Source organism: Opisthorchis viverrini (assembly GCF_000715545.1).
Source record: "Opisthorchis viverrini unplaced genomic scaffold opera_v5_299, whole genome shotgun sequence".
NCBI lineage: Eukaryota > Metazoa > Platyhelminthes > Trematoda > Opisthorchiida > Opisthorchiidae > Opisthorchis > Opisthorchis viverrini.
The window spans coordinates 534,279-547,865 of record NW_008751960.1 but is presented as its reverse complement, the minus strand read 5'-3'; the positions used below and the strand labels follow the sequence as shown (position 1 = coordinate 547,865).

The window sequence follows — 13,587 nt, the reverse complement described above, 5'->3', positions numbered from 1 at the left end:
TGAATGTGCTTGCTGTAGCAAGTACGTACGACGAATCGAACAAAGGATGTTTACCAGGAAGCCTGAAAACATTGTCAAAGGTCATGCTCCGTATGGGACGAGATTGTTAAAAAGCTTAACTTCTTCTCAGTGATGAACCTGCAGCAAAACCACAATCTACCACAATCTGCAGAACCCTCAGCTATCATGCGTTTTAAGACTTTGGTTAGACCCTCATGTGATAACTTTCTGCCTTCCTGTGGGATGCCTGTCTCCCCTGTGGAATTTATGCTATCGTTTACGTTGCTTTCGTATGTCTCGTTTTGTCAAATTGGCGCTGTCGTATATCCGGCATGCTACTGCATCTGGTCTGTTTAACCTTGTATTTGAATGTGTAAGCGGGTAAAATAACTGAATTCATGTGCTTCTTTTTTTACTTTGCTAAAAGCACACCTGTGTCTCAACAGTCTCCCTCCATTGTGGACAGCACAATTATCGGTCTAACGACTGTCTATATGACACGTTGAATGCTGTCCGTTTGGGTGACCTTTTGCTTGGCTGCATTCTCACTTCATTTGGCCTCATTGTTAATCAGTGTATCCCCGGAGGTCGATCACCAACCTTTCCGCATGGCGTACGAAAATTCAAGTGGTTTTGCTTTGAACTAATACGAGCGTTGACTTTTTTGGGATCTGGCCTTTACTGAGTAATCAGGTTGCAAATAAATTTCGACGTAAGTGCTTAATCAACCCGGGACTATTCATAAGATATCGAGGTAAACGAGGGTGTTGTCTACACGCACATGTTGCTACTGGTCACAGAGAAACAAAATTTCTATGCAGTAGATCCAAGTCTCTTTTGGTTCTTCCAAACATTGATGCGCCATCAGCATTGACAGATTATTGCAACTGCACGAAAGATCAGAAGTGACTGCCACTCTTGTTTACATTTTCGCTAGAAATGTTAGCGTTCAAGTTTTGTGGTCTAATTCCGTCCTGTCTCGGTACAGTCAGCTGTGTGTATTACTCGAGCGAATTCGAAAATACAGGATCGCTATTATCAATTTACGGCCTGATAAACAACAGCGTACAGGAAGTAATCACTCAGCAGGAATCAGACACGAAGTTAATTATTAGCTACGTTTTGCAGGGCCGTAGTTTCTAGTTGGAATGAGGAATGTGTCAAAGGATACAATTAGTGAAATTTTTGGGGAGTGCTAATCAGGAGAGCCTTTTGATTGTTAGGTTTTTGAGCGCTACGTTATTACACGCTTTTTACGTCACAACAACAAGTAGTTTATCCGTAACTTACTGATGACTTGTAACCTCAGTTCCTTTTGCATCGTGAAATTCTTTGTTGTGAAGGTGCAGATATGGTGAAAATTCGTACCGGAGGGTTTTCTGCTCAGTTCAACAACATTTTTACTGATGCTGTAATTGTTTCCAGAAAGCCACCTTATTTTAAGGTTGTATGTTTTAATCTTTCGTCGAAGCAACTCATTTGCAAATTGGCACTTTACTCTACCATCCCACAATTCATGTATCTTGTCAGGACCATGTGGGCTTGAGTGTGTGAATTCCAGAGTTTCGGACTCTGAAATCGGTAAAGTAATAACAACAGAACATACACTGTAGATAGATATATATCGAACTCATGGCGGACTAACCGATATCAATGAAACAAATATCTGAGACAAACAGTTCAACGGAGATAAAATGTCATCATACGTGACCGCATTTCATCAAAATGTATTTTGGTGAATTTCAAACAATTTAGGTTCAAGCGAAATATGAGTTTGACGAAAACTAGGGGAGCATACCGATCTGATGGAACTGTCAAAGGATTTTTTTAGCAAACTTGTAAACAATTCAATCCAAGAATCCAGATATAATACCCGATGAAACACGACATAGCTTTCGGACAGAACATCTATCTGAATATTGTGGGGGTTGATTTTCGGGTTCAAACGAGTCGCTCATTAAAACCATAGCAGAGTGTAAATGGGTGTATTTTCCAAAACATAGTGAATTAATTTTCAATCTGGCCGAGCAATTAATTCACCTGCACAGGGTGTGGCACCTCCTTTTCCAGTTTTATTTCAACCCTAAGAATCAATACCGATTTCCCATATTTTTTCCCACTACGCTTATGCCTGTCATATACACCAAAAAATACCGTTATCCACTCTACCGTCACCTTTCCCAAATGCTTTTCGAGATATTTTCCTAATAGAGTTTGAAAAACGCTTATTACCACAGCTTCACTCTGCTGCATAGTTTTATGCGAGAGCGCGCAAGTATAGAATGATCGAGGTTTCATGTATACAATCATTTACTTCGGCTGGTTTTGTATATTTTCGGAGACTGGCCAACCAAAACACAGCTTACGGCTTTTCGCATGTGACCTTTAGATATGCACTGAGTTGGATACCTGACCGAAATTCGCAGCGTCGGGTAGGTCAATCAGTTCATCTATCGTGCATATTTTCTCTCTGAACACGTTCCACTTTTAGGGGAACGTAACTTTAACAAGGATACACGGAGAAACTGATAATGAACCAGGTTCTGCACTCGCCGAGCATTTAGCTGAGTTGTGCTGAGTAAGCATTTTTGGCTATACAACGACAATTTTTAACTGACTTAACTGTGTCTCTGGGTATCGCCGGGTCAGACGTTTGTGGACTCACGTGAAAATTTTATCCTGGGAAATACGTTACCTAATGATCGTCCACAGTGAAGCTCATTACGATTACGTTATTCATATAATCCAGACATCATAAAATGTATCACATGCTTATGAGCATTGCTGTACTACATCTGATTCGAAGAGGTAACGGGCTGTGATGGTAGGGTCATGGGTGTGTACTGGTGGTGCGCAGTACTTTGGAGTGCTCTCCGGCAAGAACGTGAAAGGATACAAATCAAGGACTGATCTTTTGAGGTATTTGCCCTGCGTTTAGGTTTGTGGATAAATCCTCCGGAATTCGTAAACGTGCTGGTGTATTTTTAGTGCATATTTTGGTGCGGTCGAAAAATAGGCTCAAACAGGCAGACTGTCCTTAGCTTTCCTGACAACTATAATGGCTGTGGTCCACGACGAACAGGGCATTAGACTGATAAAACCCAATAATTCCAGTATTCAGAGTTCTACATTAGTTACGTACTTGCCTCCTTGGAAAAAATACTTGGAGTACACTAGGACACAGATACAATACAGGTTCCATCTTGGAGCATATATACAGGCGTTCAGCATAGATAGCCGTGGCATGAACACAAAAGGTATTTTCACTATCATTGAAAGTTACTGGTGCAGTTAAACAATAAACTGCGTTACGGTGCCATTGCGAATACTGTCTAAAGGTAAATGTCATAAACTCAGTTTTGCTAATCAATCACACAAACTCAAATTGGATTTATCCAAGAAAAGGCAACTTGATACCGGATGCATGCGAAGTTTGATCACATATGGGTTTAGCAAGTCTGTTCTATACCGACACAGAGGTTATGGTAGTCTAGAGCAACAGCTCATTGAAATTGAACAGAATCACCTTACATTATAAGTTCTACTACTTCCGCAGTGACCTATATTGTGGAGTTTGTTGCAGAAACAACATTCAAACATTTACGTTGAAAACTGGAAGCCGTGTTGAAGTGTCGTGACTTTCTTTCATGATTTTTTTTCCCAAATATTCTCCTTCCTTATACCGAATATTCCAATATCGATAGCCAATGTCACCTGAACTGTCAAAACCGAGCAAAGCACCAACCGAATATTCCAATATCGATAGCCAATGTCACCTGAACTGTCAAAACCGAGCAAAGCACCACTTACCACCAGAGATCACTACCTGAGCGAATTCTATTAGTAAAGAGTAGATGTATTGGGATGTGCAATGACCTGGAGTATGCGGGAAGAGTAGGTAGATCCAGCACACGCTGGATCACTTTTGCATAATGTTTTAGCATTACCAAACTTTCGCATTCTCGCACGAGCTCTTGTAATACCTATTTAAACATGAACAAATATAGCACATTTCTTCACTGGATGATTGATCCGGGAACCAGATCAAGGCGTGTATGATATGAACTTTTTCGGCGCAGCCTGAAGAGACGGTGCGGAAGAAGTCCATTCTAACAAGTGGAATCTACATACTCAGTGTCTGTCATTGAGGGCCCCTGGAGCATTTCGATCCTCGGAGTATCAGAGGCAAACATAGAAGTTTCAAGTTTCATGTCAATAGCAAAGTTGGAGAGGAATGTTCAGAGAGCAGCCTTGTCCTACAGCACAAGATGTGTCGAGCTCAGAAGCTTGGCGTATACCCGTACGTGCTCACTACAATCATCATAGAGTGCTCTTGTAAGAGATGAAAATTCTGAATGGATGCCTTAGACCTCCCGGGTCTGTCTGCATCTGACAGAGTCGAAAGCACTATTCATATTAAGAGGATTGACCATCTTTGAATGTCTGAAGGAGTTGTGCTGTTCTATACCCTGTTTGAAAGTAAACATATGGTCGGTGCACAACCGGTCACGTCAAAGTCTAGCATGATACTCAAGAATCGCTCCCCAGTTAAGGAGAGAAATTCTTGACAGATATTCTTGCTGGCGCAAGATAATACCAGAGAGCACTTCAGTTAATTCAAGATTAATTCAAGGTTTAATGGTCTAAAAAGCAATTAACTTTACAACGACCATAGGGTGAACGTATATACACAAAGGGACGCAAAAATATGCGTAATGTTTACTGAGTATCACATGGAGTTAAACAGTTCCAGATTCGGTTTGGACATAAGATATGCATCTAAATTGTTCTTGAAAATGGTTAAACTCGGCGAATGTACAACATTGGGAGGTAGGGAGTTCCAAATGAAACACACACGGACCGCAAAAAAGTCCCGTCGACAGTTCACCCTCGAGTGAGGTACCGCGAGCGAAAAGTCATGCCTCCTGCCCGTTCGTGTTCGACGTCGGACAAAAAGGTCTTCCAGCGGATGATTAGATGTCTTCAGTATATTATATGTTAGAATTAGGTCTCCCCTGATGCGCCGATAGTAGAAGTCAAATAGGTTGAGACTGGCAATCCTGTCTTCGTATGGTTTATTTTGTAATCCAAATGCTGCGGCTAACAGGCTGATATGATTCGGTTTTAGCGTGACATTCTTGAACGCCTTGGCAGGCAGGGATTACGGTCGAAGCGTTGCATTACATCTTTGTGTTTTCTTTTAAAGTTATCCGTATGAGGGTGCCCCTCGCGTAACGGCGGATACTACTGATGAGGCACGCGAGTAATATGTGGTTTCCCCTTAACTCCGCCTCGCGTTTTATGAAACGTGGGGTTTACTATGGAACGTGTGGTACTGCTTTGAAGCGTTTGCTTACAATTGCGTGGCAGTCAATGAATATTCACATGTGGGGATGTTCAGTTCTTAGAAATAAGGTGTAGATGAGATGTTTATTGTCCTTTCCAATTGTTTGTAACTGTTTAGTCGGTGTTTTCTAGTAGACCACTTCGTGACAAGGGGCTCTCCACTTTGCGCTCGTAGTTGCCCTACTCGCTAGGGTTTCATCGAATTTTAAGCAGCACACTACACTGGAAGGATGATTTGTTACGTTTGAGGGATTTCTGTTGTTAAGGCCAGATTGCTGGTTTTGTTTCGCTCCGGCTCGCTACTAGAGTTTGCCACTGTAGTTCAGAGTAAGTCGGAAAAACACCTAAGTAATGACACGGGGGTAGAGTGCGCACGCGGCCAACCGACCGCTTTCGTGGCTGGTAAGCGAATAACCGAGTCACATATCCAATCATCCCACAACGCTCACGCGAGCGAGCCAATCGGACACGCACCCAATCAGCCACTCAAGTTACACGCAGATCGATGGTTGAACGACGAACGGACACACACGCAAACTGTGACACACCGAAGCAGCTACTGTAGTCCTCCACCGCTAGATTTAGCCAACTTCAGCTTGGTAACGTTCGACCGGCCTAGCCGGCGCAGGCACCCTGACGCATCTGTGGTTGTTTCCAAACTTGCTTCACCCCGGAGTCCACCTGTCGGCTCAGGTGCTTGTTCCGCAACTGGTCGATGCTTCCTAGTTCTGATATGGTCTAAATAACGGCGTATTATCCTCCCGTCTTCTAACAGCATGTCGATAAGGTTACGGTTGGTCGACTTCACACATCCACGCACCCATTCATTATCTGAAGGCTGAAGTTTGACGTAAACCTCATCACTACCTCGTAATGTGCGAGGTCGGGCGTGTTTATCTGCTTTTTGCTTCATGGAACACTGCCGTTGTTTGACCTTAAGCGCCAAATCCGGTCGCAGCAGGTCCAAACGTGTTCGAAGTCTTCGTCCTCGCATAGTGATTAACCATGCCTAAAAATGATCCTAGTTCATGTTTATTCCTTGGTTGCGGTGCCTCTACTACTGGACGTATTTTCTCGGCTAGGGGGGCCAAACCCTCTGCACTGATGCGGAAACCCAAATAGTCCACATGATCCACCAGGAAGTCGTACTTTTCTTTCTTTATTCTTAGTCCACACTCCTTCAAACGATCAAGTACCAGTTTCAACGACTTTAAATGCTCCTCCATGGTACACCCGGTTATCAGAATATCGTCCAGATAGACGAACGTTTTAGGTATCTCTGCAATGTTTTCAATTGTGCGTTGAAATACGGATGGAGCAGAGTGGATTCCAAAAGGAAGGCGATTAAACATAAACAGACCTCTATGAGTACTGATGGCTGTAACGGGTTTCGCTTCCTCTGTTGGTTCCAGTTGCTCGTAAGCATGAGCTAGATCTAGTTTTGAAAAATATTTGCTCTTACCATTTGTGCGTAGATGTCTTCGATTTTAGGTAATGCGTAATGTTCTGAAGATGTTCTGGCATTGACCGTGGTTTTATACTCACCGCAAATTCTAACTGTGTCGTCCGGTTGCAGTACTGGTACAATTGGCGTAGCCCATTTCAAGAACTCCGTGGTTTGAATTATTCCTTCGTGTTGCAAACGGTTAAGTTCTTCTTGGACCTTTGGACGCATCAAGTGGGGGAGTGACCGAGACTTCAGAAATCGCGGTTGTGTTCCCGGCGGAACGCATATGTACACATTCCTCTCGGAGAACTTGCCCGTCTTTGGTTCTGGAAATACTTCTTCGTAATTGCGGATAAGAGATTGAACCTCAGGGAGTGTCGAGACCAGGTTTAACGTGAGTATGGGTAGTTGTTGAAGCCAGTCACGTCCTAACAGGTTTGGACCACTTCCTTCGTCCACCGTCACACACTTATATGAAACATTCACATTTTTCGACTCCAGCTACTTCACCTCTTCTCCTGTATATGTTTGAAGCCGGACTGGGACTTACTGAAGTTTGCCTTTCACGACCGGTCCCAGGTTGTCTTGCCATGATTTTTCACCGCATAGTGTTATGGCACTACCCAGCTCAAAAACCATTGGAGCACTGTTCACCTGTAGTTCTACTTGATACGGTGGTTGAACGCGGTTGGTGGGAGCAACCACTACAGTTGCACTAAAGAAACTGGTTGAACTGTTCCTTAAACTTTTCAGCACGTCGCGCAAGGGCAGCAGTTCTGTAAAGCAATTGCCGTTTCATTCATTTCACAAGTTGTTTCGCTGACACCTGCATTCTTTTGGCCAGTTGAAACAGTCAAATGAGATAGGACACAGAGAAAGCAATCTTTTCCTGAGTCTCCATAGTCCAACGGTTTTGTTTTTCATTCTTAAACCTCTTGATTAACTAGTGTTCAAAGATTCTGCGTACAACGTCGTAGTTGCCAGTTTTTGGTTGGCTTTCCCAGCCGTATAAAAACTGCTGATCACGACGATATCCTGTCATTAAGTCGACCCGGATGGCTTCGACGGGCGGTCAAGACGGCTGAGAGCCTAGCTTTTCACTCTCATCTGCCTATCTCCTAATCAGTCTTCGTCGTCTCAATCGACTTGATGTGGAGGCTTGCGCTGAAAGTTTCCACTGACAAAGTTCAGACGATATTTAGCACATAACTGAAGGAGTCCCTTCACAATATCCGTATGCTGAACATTAACTCAGAATCTGCCACCTAACTGCGCTTTTTTTGAACTTAGTGGTGCAAACGGGGTATTCATATCAACCATCAGGGTTTTGTATCTGCTTGTTCCGATAAGCAGAAAAGTCCTGCCAGATCTTGATAGAGCCTATTTTTATCATCTTCGGAAGCGCAGCCCGTCGGGGCATACGCAGATGCGTCGAGTCGTCGTCTACGCGTATTAACCTTAATTACACCAGAAAGCCATATAGCGCAAAGTGAACTGGTTACCGGGATCCAGTCCGGGAAACCGCTTTCAGCCTTGGGGTTGAGCGCAACTCCCTCACCGTGGATAAATCACGATCATCAGATACCCAGAGACGGAAAGGCGAAATATTAGTGCTTGAGCTGACCGACCAAAGTGAGATATTGTATGCATGTTTCTGAGACATGTCACACACCAGTAGAAAGGGAAATCAAATATTCAGCAAGAGATACCCGCTACCTTATTTGACAGAGAGTAACGATATTGAAAGCTGTAATACGGGTCAGATTTCTTCTGTATAGCAGGGGATTATTTTGGTTTATTTAATTAGGTAGTAGTTTACACATGGGGAAAGGGCAGCTAGACTGACCTCAATGGACCATTTGAAGGATAAGAGTGTGGGTAGTGGTCGGTGAGAGCTGCAAGGCTGAATGATACCACTCATTTGCTAAGGCCCAGGAAAGAGATTTATTGGAGGTATCCCAACTTGAATCGTTTACTTAAAAGTTTGATCCGCAAATTAATGGGAGGATGTAGGAGCTGCTTCCAATACCCTGACCGTAGCTTCTGACTCAATTCTCTAACCCACGCCTCTGGATCCTGGTCGAAGCCAGTGCCTACTCTCAACGTCGCCTTTTCACTACTAATCAGCCGAAACAATTAGCACAAAGCGAGCAGTCTGGTTCCTTTTTTACTCTTTCATTGCACAACTTACAGGAGTATTCTCCTTCACGGTTGCATGGTAGTTAGTCACCAGTGTTTACTGTTGATCTAATGGTGTAGAGTAATGATGAAGAATGCGACTGGTTTATGTTTTGGTGTTCAAACTTCGTATCCGCATCTAGTGGAAGGTGAAGGTTAAGAAAATTTTATAGAACCGCTTTGCGGTGTTCGTTTATTGTTGTTCAATTTTCAATGAACATCCAGGAATGTTCAGGAGGACGCTTGAAAATGTTCGCTTTTCCAAACTCTGCAGATGAGATGCTTTCTTTTGTGTCTAATAACTTGTAACCAATGAGTTCTTGTTTGCTGATGAACAGCTTCGTGTCGAAGGGCGTGTCTCCTTTCGTCAGAGGATTGCTGTTCATAATAACAAAAGTAATAAAAAAGTAATAATAATGACAGCTCCGGAACCTGGGCACCACTCATTGGTTTTTGTTCTTATTCCCACTCCAGCGAAGCGGATTGCAAATCTAATGATGACTTTCAAGTACAGCCTGAACTGATCTTTGGTAACTCCGTTATCTTCCATCCCAATTTGTTAGAACTGTGAAACGGTTATTTATGCTAGGCAGGGCAAATTTGTCAAGACCAAGATCACTCGTTACTTCATGGAATAGCCAACTGAACTTCAAGCTGGTAAGCTTTGTGCGTTTGAACCTTCTACATTCGAACATGTAGAAAAAAGGGAAACAATTAAAAGAATCTCATAATTAGTGAAGTGGCTCACCCGAAATGGCACATACTGAGCCATAGTATTTCTTTGTTACGTGTGGCGTCATCATGGCTTCACAGATGTACACACTGCATCTTGTAAGTCCGCCATATAGGTTCTCAAAAGCATGTCCGTCTTTGGTGGCCAGTATACGCTCCTGTCCTCGAGGAAACGAACAAACCGTCCGTTTTCTGATTCCAATTTTTGTTTGAAACTCCGCCTCCATACGCTCTCCTTTGTTTCCCGGTGTAGCGAATGAAAATTTATTGAACATTTTGATGCGCTCTGGCACTGTGAAGCGTTGGGGATATTGTGTATGCAGTAAAATAAAGGATTTAGATTCCGTTGTTGCTATGGGCCTGTTTAGAACTCCAAATATGATCGTTCCATGATAATTCACTTCTCAGCAAGCCATATAACGGGCTACAGACAACGTACAACTGAATAATATGTGGTCACCATTGGCGGTGGTAGCTATCACACGAAAAATCCCTCGTCAGTTCACTGTTAGAAACATTGTTATGTGAACTGAAAGTCAAGCACCAAAATACATTCGGGCAAAAGGTCCACTCCTGTGTCTGACAGGGCAAGCCATGGAGAAGCTTCCTCGGACGCTAGCAACATATAATTTCCCAACGTAATTTTAGGCTACAGAGCAAAATGAGTAACAAATGGTCCACAGCCACAAAACTACAGATATCATTCCTTAAAATGACCTTAATTCGAGAGCATCCAGTGAGCTCTTCTCTCCAGGACACCGCTTATGGGTTCGGGATGAAACAAAGCCGCGGTCAGACAAGACTGTATGAACTTTGTTTTATGACCACTTTTGTGTTATGAATGTATATTGCAGACGGTTGCAGCAACAATTTGAATTAATCGTCAACACAAGCAGTCACGAAAACTTCTGCTTATTGACCACAAGGAGTACCGAAATCTGTACGGACTACACTCGCTCACTTGAGCGATCACTGTTAAACGCAGACTTGTTGCAGTTTCAAAACAGCAGTTTCACCCGCAGTTTAAAAACGTATTCCCATTAATACTCTTGAGCTGGAGAACGTTTAACTTACACGTTCAAACTACTCGGGGGGAAAAATTAGGACCAATTTTCCATTTAGGTATAATTTTATTGAGAAGTGCAGAGCTGGTAGTCGTTTCATGATTCGACCTTTTATCTTACACCCAATTCCACATTCAATCACGAGGCTATGATATGATCTAGCAGCGGCTTTTGGGGTCAAGTGTTTGAAATTGTTATGGGTTAATCTTCTAGTTTGGCTGATGGCATGACCCAAATTGGCCGGTGAATTACCTAGAAATTAACTTGCCTCCGCGGTAAAATTGTGCTCCCAGTTGACGGGTTCAGGAATTTTGTAGTTTATAAACGCTAATTGACCTTCGCCTCTAGGAAAATGGAAGTAGGTCTGGAACTGAATAAGAACGATGACGGTCTCAACTCTTTTGTAGACCGGTCATGATGGCTTCTATGCATAGAGTGACGAGACTCTTGTGTCAAAAGTGAATCGGTGACCAACTACAACTCCAGTGACATTTAACAGACCTATATGAAACATTGCTCTGTTAAACCATTTCCCACTAACTTGCCGATGTTGAAATCAACAGAATCTAACAATTCACCATGGCTTATTGAATATGAGTTGTCTGTCTTTATTGGCTGTCTCACTCGAGCTTTGTAGGAGTCCATGGATATCCTACAGCCCACCAAACTAAGCACGGTGATGCTGTAACAGTTACACTTCCGAAACACTAGCTGGCAGATCAATTGATCGTGGATACCAATTTTCGAACTGTTTGATATATTAGTAGCTCAATAAGGAGATATTTGTGTCTACGTGCCATTGGTGGTGGCAACGACTTTCGTTCATCAGACTTCTTCTCATTCGTCGGGCTGTCCTGGCTCGATAGGTCCACGACAGCCGGGCATGACCAGATGAAGGAACAATCTAAATCCGCAATCGGCTATTTACAGATTCACTCGACTGGTCGTCCGGTTTTTGAAAATAACATTTCCCACTAACTGATTTAAAACTAGCACCGATGCCGAAGAGCTTTTTAACGGGATTACCAGATTTCACGTTACTTCGCGTCACCTGGATTAGCGGCCTGTTGCCACTACACTTATTCTATAATAGACGAAACACTGCGCAGCTACTAACCACTTAGGATCACTCATAGGAAAAGTGTGGAAAAAATAACTCATTTGAAATCATCTAACCCAGAATCTTGGTCCAGAGACACTGTGAGGTGTTGACACTGAATGTGCAAACAATGGCTTTCTTGAAATATGAAGTCTTGCCGGGTATTTGTATTAACCACCCACATGGTATCATTTGGAATATGCATTTTTAAACTCATCCGTCTGACGAAAGGACTCACATATTGTAGTGCTAGCAAAGCACCTCTGCAACTGAAGTGTGCTGCTGTTTAAAAAGCAGCAGTGTATTCTCAAAATACGATAGTGTCTTGTTCGAACCAGGAAAAGAGATTCGTCATGTATTGCAGGCTGAGAAGCGGTCATTTCATATAAACTAATGGAAGGCTGATGCTCAGACAAATGAGAGCTGCTTGGTCTGCACTGATGATTCTCTTCACCGGAACTCGGTGTGTGAATGAGATGGAGAGTGATCCGGGCTGGAGGAAGGTGGATATAAAAAAAATGAGTAAGTAATGTAAACCGTCCTAGTGGGTGTAATTACTAATAAAAAGGTGAATAAATCAAAGTGGATAGTACAAGAGGATGACTGTTAACTAAACATGAAACGCAACTTCTTTTCATTCTACCAGTCTGGACTTTCACTGGTTAACCTTGAAAATTTCGTAATGTGTCTCAAAATGCAAGCACACACTTCGGTCAAATATTTTGCATCAATATCAGGAAGAATAAAGAAGCTAGTGTTCAGTGCACCTTTGCAAAATTGTTCTCATATCTGAGGCTGCAGTTCCCAACTGGGCCCAGGAAACCATAGCGAGTGCCCATCGCTGACTAAACAACTACTGCTATCTTTAGTATGACTAAAATCAGTGTCAGATTGAAGCCTTTGATAAGGATATTATCTATCTCCAACTGATCTTTGCTCAGTGTGCCTCATCTTGTTGACCCCGAGGTTTTCAGTCTGTTGTGGTAGCCTTTGTGAAGGTGTGACTGCGTCATTTGCTTGAACGAGTGGCACCTAAAGGGTACATTCAATTGCTACTACTTTTAGACCATTTTTGACGTAGAATCCAAGAGTTCAAAGTCTATAAGGGTTAGTCCTTTTTGTTTTGGGAGCAGCTGACACCTGTTTGGATTTTTGAGCCTTGGTTTCGCACGCAACAATGCTTTACAAAGATACTGGTTTTCAAGTAACCACTCAATCAAATGAAGTCAGACATAACGGAGGCTTTATCAGTTTTAGCGGTTGATTATCAATTTCAGGTCACCTGATAATTTTGATTTTTTTATTAATGTTCATTTTTCTCCCAAGAGTCATCATCTTTTTATCTACGTCCAAATCATTTTATTCGGCGGTTAAAGCCTACGGGTTGACAACCTATTCGGTCCGTGTGAGCCCTTTTTTGCACCCCGACGCAGTCGGTTCCACTGAAGCCAGTCACACATATTGAACGCATTTAACTTCGAACATGCTTCGCAACAGTATCCGCACGATCAGGATTCCTGCGTGAGCCACTGATTAGATGGGCAGACTTTGAAAAGTAAACCTGAGCAAACCAGACCATGCATCCACTCATCCACCGAAGAAGCATAGACCACTAGGACTTGGTGTTATTCAAATGATTTGAACTCTTGTAATGTGGTGACTAAAGCCAACTTCACTTGTGGCCTGGTGAATATATATATATATATATATATATATATATA

At 42.7% G+C, this 13,587-nt stretch overlaps 2 protein-coding genes across 2 annotated transcripts in view; one reads left to right on the top strand and one right to left on the bottom strand.

Moving 5' to 3' along the window:
- The window catches only part of T265_09756 (hypothetical protein), a gene marked incomplete at both ends in the record, with an annotated part of 60,819 nt that overhangs the window by 15,330 nt on the left and 31,902 nt on the right, over nt 1-13,587 (top strand). The window lies entirely within an intron of this gene.
- The window catches only part of T265_09757 (hypothetical protein), a gene marked incomplete at both ends in the record, with an annotated part of 29,176 nt that continues 21,870 nt past the window's right edge, over nt 6,282-13,587 (bottom strand). Inside the window, 2 exons of the mRNA XM_009175928.1 lie at nt 6,282-6,781; nt 6,892-7,221. Coding sequence (XP_009174192.1) covers nt 6,282-6,781; nt 6,892-7,221 — 830 coding nt within the window. The remainder of the gene's footprint in view (nt 6,782-6,891; nt 7,222-13,587) is intronic.